Source organism: Sinocyclocheilus grahami, unplaced genomic scaffold (genome assembly GCF_001515645.1).
Source record: "Sinocyclocheilus grahami isolate Dianchi unplaced genomic scaffold, SAMN03320097.WGS_v1.1 scaffold1585.1, whole genome shotgun sequence".
NCBI lineage: Eukaryota > Metazoa > Chordata > Actinopteri > Cypriniformes > Cyprinidae > Sinocyclocheilus > Sinocyclocheilus grahami.
Genome location: NW_015506764.1, coordinates 99,429 through 108,260, shown reverse-complemented (window position 1 = coordinate 108,260; position 8,832 = coordinate 99,429). Strand labels below are relative to the sequence as shown.

The following is an 8,832-nucleotide window of genomic DNA, read 5'->3' as shown; positions in this document are numbered from 1 at the left end:
TTTTTTTCACCTCCGTGCCCAAACGTCTTTGTTTGGGCTTCCGAAAGCGGATGATGTCAGGAAACAGTGGTTGCAATCTACTTTTTAACTCTGTTCCTGAGCATTATAACCCCAATTTGCTATTGTGTGCTGCGCATTTTACTGAGGACAGCTTCCACAACATGAGGGAGTACAGTGCCGGATTCGCCAAAAGCTTTTGTTGAAAGACAGAGCAAGGGGGCGTTGCAGTACAGAAACACCATCTAAGCTGTTCGCCAATCACAACGCACTGGGACAGCTAACCAATCACAACACATTTTGTTTTTCGGAAGGCGGACCTTCATCAAAGCCGGAACTAATCGAGCCGTTTGTGCCAGCCTGGGGAGAAAGGTATTGTAATAATGTAAATTATGTGAAAAATAATGCGTTTTTCGAACCACCAAGCATGAGAGCATGTTCTAGTACACCCCCAAAACAAAATCAAGACTTTGTGAAAGAGCATAATAGGACCCCTTTAAACATAAGAATAATCGGTATCTGTCAAAACAAGCAGTATTGTTATATTTTCTGATGTGAAGGTGAAGTGAGACTCACTGCGCGGCGATCTTGATGAACTTCTTGAGGAGCTGCACTCGTTTGCTGAGCGAGGGACAGAGCAGCACCTCAGACATCACCCACTGCTGCACCTCATTACAGCGCTGCAGCAGGAACTCTAGCGCCACCGTGTGTCCACTGCTCGCCTGACCACTGAACGTGTAGAAGATCAGCTCTTGCTGCCACACACACAGGAAAGACTGAGGTCAGTGTGGTGTCTTTAAAGAAATTCATACTTTTATTCAGCAAGGATGCATTAAAGTGATCAAAAGTGACAGTAAAGACATCTATAATGTTACAAAGATTCTATTTCAAAGAAATGCTGTTCTTTTGAACTTTCTATTCATCTGTGAATCCTGAAAAATAAAATGTATCACTGTTTCCATAAAAATATGAAGCAGCACAACTGTTTTCAACATTGATAATAATCAGAAATGTTTCTTAAATCAGCATATTAGAATGGTTTCTGAAGATCATGTGACACTGAAGACTGGAGTAATGCTGCTGAAAATTCAGCTGCGCATCACAGAAATAAATTACAGTTTAACAGATATTCACATAGAACAGCATTTCTAAACTGTAATAATATTTACTGTTTTTACTAAATTTTTTATTAAATAAATGCAGCTCCGGTGAGCAAAACAAACATCTTTTAAGAGATTTAAAAAAAATCTTTCAGACCCGCACATTTTAATCAGTAGTATATATCCCAAAACATTTTAAAAACATTCAATTTTGGTTTTGGGTATGTTTTCGGAACAATTATTATGAGAGAAAAATATAAGCTTAAAAATCTCATGTTTAAAAGATCTTCAATGTTGAATAGAAAATGTAAAACAATTTTAGTTGTTTGTTTTTTTTTAGCTTAAAACATATAATACACTTAAAATACAATACATTTATATTTGCGCATTTTAATAATTTGAATATAATAAAATGTAAATAAAATATAATAACAGATTTTTTTTAAACATCATAATAGTACTACATTTTGTTTACACAAATATATATTTATCATCTATTTAAAAAAATTTATAATATAAAATATTTAAACAAAATAGATCATAACTCAATTTTCTTTTTGCAAATATATATTTAAATAAATAATAATATATAAATAATATATTTTTTATCTTTTTTAATATAATACCATATGAATGTAAATAGAATATAAATGAATATAACCATATAAATGTGATTGTTTCATCTGCTGTCTGGTGTAAAATCAAGCTCATGATTTGATGATGACAGCAGCATCTGAGAAGCTTCACCTCGTGGATGGAGTTGAAGAGATTCCAGTCGAAGTTTGTCAGCGCCACAGCGACGTCCCACGTGTTGATGCCCAGCAGTCTGACGGGCTTCTGCCCCAGCTCTGGACACTCCGTCAGCGGCGGCTGAGACACACACACCGTCACTGAGTTATGTTTATAAGGTTCAGGCACAAAAGCAAACACACTGTGCTAGTTTGTCATACCAGGATCTCGCTGAGGTCTCTGCGACAGGCGATCAGTCTGCTGGGTGCCGTCAGAGACTCAGAGTAAATACTGTCATGCGGCTGAAGAACACGCTTCTCTGAGAGACAGAGCACAGGGTCAGTGTTTGACTGTGTGTGAGTGTGTGTGTGTGTGTGTGCGCGTGTGTGTCTGTGTCTGTGTGTGTGTGTGAGAGAGAGAGTGTGTGAGAGTGTATGTGTGTGTGTGTGTGTGAGAGAGAGAGAGAGAGAGTGTGTGTGTGTGTGAGAGAGAGAGAGTGTGTGTGTGTGTGTGTGTGTGTGTGTGTGTGCGCGTGTGTGTCTGTGTCTGTGTGTGTGTGAGAGAGAGAGTGTGTGAGAGTGTATGTGTGTGTGTGTGTGTGAGAGAGAGAGAGAGAGAGTGTGTGTGTGTGTGAGAGAGAGAGAGTGTGTGTGTGTGTGTGTGTGTGTGTGTGTGTGCGCGTGTGTGTCTGTGTCTGTGTGTGTGTGAGAGAGAGAGTGTGTGAGAGTGTATGTGTGTGTGTGTGTGTGAGAGAGAGAGAGAGAGAGTGTGTGTGTGTGTGAGAGAGAGAGAGTGTGTGTGTGAGAGTGTGTGTGCGTGTGAGAGAGAGTGTTTGTGTGTGTGAGAGAGAGAGAGAGAGAGTGTTTGTGTGTGTGAGAGAGAGTGTGTGTGCTTGTGTGTATGAACCTCCGTTATAGGTTTGTGCCACCAGCATCATGTCGTCCTCGGATCGCTCCATCCGCTGAGAGACGATGTGCAGCAGCTCCTGAGCCACGACCGCAGGCTTCACCCGCATGCTCAGATACGAATCACAGCTCACATACACACGGCACATCACTGAAACAATCACACAGACACAGACACACACACACAAACACACACACACACACACACACACACACAGATTCCCAACATCACATGATGAAAAAATTACATTATATTTTTATATTAGTTTTTTTATTCTATTTACATTGATATATTATACTAAAAATATGTATTATTTAAATGTACGTTTTCATAAAGAAAATTGTTATATTATGCTTTTTATTTTATTTGTTTGTTTATTTGCATATCTTATTATATCAAAAAGATAAACTATTTATAATAAATTTATATTTTCAAAAATACATTTTGTGTGCTTATTAAATTTGTTCTTTTTTCTATTAACATATTTTATTTACATTTATTTAAATTGGTATTTGCATAAAAAAAATTAGTTCTATTATTATGCTTTGTTCTTTCAATTATTATATAAAATGTTATTGTTTATTTACATATTGTATTGTATCAAAAGGATAAAAAAAACTATTTATAATAAATGTAATTTAATGTACATTAATTTAATGTAAATTAATGTGCTTAATTTTCTTTTCATTTTTTTCTATTATTATATTCTCACATTTATTTATTTAAATTGATATTGGCATTTGGCATAAAGAAAATTTAGTTATATCATTGTTTTTATTCTATTATTCTATTTGATATAATTTATTATTTTTATATAAATTATTTTATATATATATTATATTTTATAAAAAAATTCAAATATATATATAATAAATTTCTATTTGCAAAAAGAAAATTATTGTTAGCATTTTGCTTCTATTATATATTTGCATATATTTTTGCATAATTTTACATAAGCTTCATTATAAGCATGTTTTCCTCAAAATTCTCATTAATGTAATGCAAAAAAAAATCATATTATACAAAATATAAAATATGAATTTGTATAATATATATAAATGCATAATATAAAACCTATACAATATAATATATTTTTATTTCCAATTATTTACTTTTCTTTTGTTTTAGGGTGAAACCTGACCTGTAGATTTCCACATGACATTTACCCACCCAAAATTTGTCTTTATATATTCAAACATATAATTTAAATAAAATATGTATTATCAAACATTTTAAAATTTTCTATTTAGATTTCCAGTTTAGTTTTCAGCACTGGTTCTGTTAGCTGCAGCTCAGCTTTGATTTCTAATTTGTTTGTATATATTTCAACAGACCACTGTCTGAGACTTGAAAGCTCAGGAAACCTTTGCAGGTGTTTTGAGTTGATTAGCTGATTGGCATGTCACCATATTCTAATTGGTTGAGATAGTGAATTGGTGGGTTTTCGTTAAATGTGAGCCAAAATCATCACAATTAAAAGAACCAAAGACTTAAACTATTTCAGTCTGTGTGCACTGAATTTATTTAATACACGAGTTTCACAATTTGAGTTGAATTACTGAAATAAATGAACTTTTCCACAACATTCTAATTTATTGAGATGCACCTGTAGTGTATGTCAGTGTATGATATAAAAATATAAATCAGAAGAACCCAAGCATGAGAAGACAGCAGTATTACCGTCCTTGCTCTCGACTGGAGATGCTCGGAGAGGAACACAGTTCTCCTTCAGACTCAGCTGCTGGTACAGCCCTTTATTCTGGAAGTACAAACAACAGTTCAGTATTTGAACTTCATTTTTTCATTTTTAATGCATTTTTGAAAGAGTATTTAGCCGTTTACTTCATTTTAACAATTTCATTACTTGTTCATTTTGGGGTAAATAATTCTTGGTTTTCACAGTCTCTCTCACCTTTTGGTGTGGAGAATAGTCGTCCACCGTACTGAGGGGAAGAAAGAGAGAGAAAGCAGCTTAGAGACACAAGACGAGACGTCCACGACTGCAGAAACACTCCCGATGTGAGTCTGACAGATGCACCGAGAGACGGCTGATTTAACATCTGTCCGGACAGACAGAGACGTCTCCTGTGAGACTCTGTTTGTCTCTGTCGCTGAACTACATGCATCTATCAGAAGAGCGCTGCTTTAACAGGAGGTGATCGACTCAGGATTGTGTTTCTGTCTCGCTGAGCTGCAGAGCTCCACAAACCAGACAGTGAGAAGTCTGATTTTAGCAGGATAAATGAGTGCTTTAATCACCGTCTCGTCCCTCGTTTTAACACAAAACCTTTCTAAGGAGAATAAAATTCTCACTTTCTTTTTTTACCCGTTGACAAATGCCAATGATTTGGCTCAATAGTTGCTCGTTTAAAGCTCAGAAGAATCATCTCAGATGTTTCTCCCAAAGTTCATTAGAAGAATTTAAAACAGACCGTTGTTGTCATACAGTAAGAACTATAGAGCAATACAAATTAATGTACATAACATCTCAGGTTGGTTCTAGGAGATCTGAGCACACTTTGAGACGTAGTTGAGATGTTTCTAAAACTTTGGAGAAGACAAATGAGACTACTGAGGTCTTTTTCTCAGATACAAAAGCATTAGACTCAAGCAAAAGTCTCCATTTGCACTCCATTTCTGTCCAGGAGAAACAATTGAGACATGAAATACATTTAAAATAACTTGATGAGAAATGTTGGAGGTCATATTGAGATTTCTGAGTTTTGGTTGCAGAGTTTGGTATTTTTGGTTAATCTGAGATCTCTGTGATAATATTGAGATCTCTGTGTTTTATTGGCAAATCCAAGCAAAGTTTGAGACATTGAGATCACTTTTGAAACTTTACATGAGACACGTGAGATTACTGGTGTCTTTTTCTCAGGTGAAATGCACTAGACTTCGGCAAAAGTCTCCATTTGCACTCCATTTACTCCATTGCATTGTTGTCCAGGAGAAACAATTGAGATACTCAAATTAACTTGGTAAGACATGTTTGAGTTATTAGCACATCTGAGAACAGTTTGAGACATTATTTAGATCTCCGATGAAATTTACAGAGCAAACACAGTCTCAAGCCAAAGTTCTCAGTTTAATCTCATTGCTGAGAAATGAGAAACAATTGAGATATTAAATACATTCAAATCAACCTGATGAGAAATGTTCAAAATTGAGTTCAAATTGAGATCGCTGACATCTGAGCGGACTTTGAGACATTACTGAGATCTCCTATGAATCTCTTGATCAAACATCGTCTCAAGAAAAACTCTCCATTTAATCTCATTGCTGTCCATGAGAAACAAACGAGATTTTAAATAAATTCGAATTTACTTTTTGAGAAATGTCTGAGTTCATATTGAGATCTAAGCACTGTTTGAGACATTATCGAGATCTCTTATGATGGAGCAAACAGACTCAAGCATACGTCTCATATCATCACTGTATGGAAGAAACAAATGAGATATTAAATAAATTAAAAATAACTTGATGAGAAATGTTTGCGCTCATACTGAGATCTGCGCACGGTTTGAGACGAGAAACGTTTGCGTTCACACTCTGACATTTATTTGCAAATTTGTGCAGAGTCAGTTTATTTGAGAAACGTTATTAAAACCTCTTAGGAAACACGTGAGATTATTGGAGACTCAATCCGACATTTAATCTCACTGCTATCCAGAAGAAAAAAAATTGAGATTTCAGAGAAATTCAAATAACTTGATGAGAAACATTTGAGTTAATCTCTGACTATTTTATTCCAATCCGAGCACAATTTGAGAAACATTATTAAAACCTCTTATGAAACTCTAGAGGAAACACGTGAGATTATTGGAGACATCAGCAGCGATCACACACACACACACTGATGCTATTTCCCTCTTTAATTCATCTCACACACGCTCACGGCCCATTACCCATTTGCCCCTGGCATGCCGCTCGGCGAGCCAATCAGATCTCTTCAGATGGGCGTGAGCTCAGTGAGTCTCCGCCCCTCGCAGCAGTCATAATTACACCTCTGAGCATGTCAGCTCATTAAGCGGGATAACGAGCATCTGCCTGCCAAACCCTGAGGATGAGAGCAGCTCCAGCGGCCCAACGGGAACCTTTCCACGCTAAGCTGATCAGACGACAGCTCGTAAAGAGCTCAGGAGAGGCGTGCATGCTCATCTGCATTCCTGCTCATGTTTGCTCTGTTTTACTCGTCAAATACAGAAAACCTGCTAAAAATGGACTTTTGAGGGAGTTTAGGAGATGCTCACCCAGAGCCGATCCTCCCTATATGCAAAATACGCAAGCTGTGTAGGGCCCCCGAAACAATATGGGGCCCCCTTGCTCTCAAAGATTTGGCTAGCGGTTATGAAAACATGAAGGATAATATATTTTAATGCGGTGCACTGTCGCCCTTTCTACGTAAAAATCAATTTTGATTCTCTCCACTTGAAATGGCTCAAATAGTTCATTATTTTAAATTAAAAATGCAAACGTGTGTGTGCAACTCACTGTCTCCGTCGCAGAAGTTTCTGGAACTCCTTCAGGTCCTTCTCCAGCGTGGGGAACTCATAAACGTCTTCCAGCACATATCGATACAACGTCTGCACAGAAGATGATGCATTTATATTAGTGGTTGATTGATCTGTAGATGTTTGGCATTTCACAATAATTGGAATCAATAGCTTTTCCCATTTGGATGAATATGTCACAAGCCAGACTTTGACAGCAGAACTGCCTAAATAATTTTATTTTATGTAACTGTATTAAGTAGTAAAATAAATAAAATAAAAATGTGAAGATATCTCTATATTTCGGCACTGCACACTTTAAAAAATATACCAGAAATGTTCATATCATCAGATAAAAATCCAGATCTATCATTTGAAAAAAAACTAAGATAAAAATAATAATAATAAAAAAACATGAATTTTTGTCTTTTCATTGCATTAGTGACATAACAATGTAACAATGTAATCATGAATAAATCACTCTTATAAGTGTTTTTTTATGAATTTTTCTAAAAGACAAACTCAGCAGTTTGCATTGATTTATAAAGTCTTATAGTATTTATACATTTTTTAATGAGCTTTTATAATATTTTTTAACTTGTATATTTTCCGTTTTAATTAAAATTTTAGTTAAAGCTTTAGTAATTTTGTATTGTGCTATTGTAATTTTATTGTTTTTTACATTTCTATGTAGATTTATTTCAGTTTTGTTTTAAACTTCAGCTTATTTCAGTTAGTTGCCAAGGCAACATTTCGGATTTTTGAGCTTTTAAGTTTAGGTATTAAATTAAATTAAATTAAATTAAATTAAATTAAATTAAATTAAATTAAATTAAATTAAATTAAATTAAATTAAATTAAATTAAATTAAATTAAATTAAATTAAATTAAATTAAATTAAATTAAATTAAATTAAATTAAATTAAATTAAATTAAATTAAATTAAATTAAATTAAATTAAATTAAACATTTATTTAAATTAACAAACATCTTTTAATTGTAGTTATACTTAACAATAAACACACTGCCAGTTTGAATCGGTCTGATGAAGCCTTCACTGAATCTACATCTACATTGTGCCCTAAAGCTTCATGAGACCTACTGACTCATGATTGTTCATGGTAATGTGCAGTTAAAAATACACAATTGCAATGTTTTTTGTGTTTAACACATTGTATTTTAATTGAGATAAACTCATCTCTCTTCTCTTTATATAAAGGCAGAATTCTGAATGAAAACACAGTTGGATGCCAACTGAATGTATGTATGGGAGACTGTGTGAGTTTTGACCTTGCATGCGCACTGGGCAGTCAAGAGGCAATTTATTACCCAGCACGCACTGTGGATGTACCTTATAATAATGTACATTCCCTCAGTGCATGCTGAACTCTGTCAGTACACAAACACACTGAGGGAACAGTGTACTTTTACTGCCTCAACAGCGGCTACACACACACACACACACACACACACACACTGTTCTCAGGGGCGCTGTAGTGTTTGATGGAATCTGAATGTTTGTGTGTCTTGTGTATAATTGAACACACTCTCTGACCCATCAACCCCCCCCCCCCCCCCCCCCCCCCCCCCTCTCCCCACCCACACCC

General features: G+C 35.2%; 1 protein-coding gene across 2 annotated transcripts in view; it reads right to left on the bottom strand.

Moving 5' to 3' along the window:
* LOC107571363 (rap guanine nucleotide exchange factor 5-like) overlaps nucleotides 1-8,832 on the bottom strand; it is a 75,990-nt gene that overhangs the window by 11,660 nt on the left and 55,498 nt on the right. For both annotated transcript variants that reach the window (XM_016257683.1, XM_016257684.1), the window contains exons 14-20: nucleotides 7,227-7,318; nucleotides 4,645-4,675; nucleotides 4,413-4,491; nucleotides 2,733-2,882; nucleotides 2,048-2,145; nucleotides 1,845-1,967; nucleotides 574-752 (exon numbers count right to left, since the gene is read on the bottom strand). In XM_016257683.1, coding sequence (XP_016113169.1) covers nucleotides 574-752; nucleotides 1,845-1,967; nucleotides 2,048-2,145; nucleotides 2,733-2,882; nucleotides 4,413-4,491; nucleotides 4,645-4,675; nucleotides 7,227-7,318 — 752 coding nt within the window. The remainder of the gene's footprint in view (nucleotides 1-573; nucleotides 753-1,844; nucleotides 1,968-2,047; nucleotides 2,146-2,732; nucleotides 2,883-4,412; nucleotides 4,492-4,644; nucleotides 4,676-7,226; nucleotides 7,319-8,832) is intronic.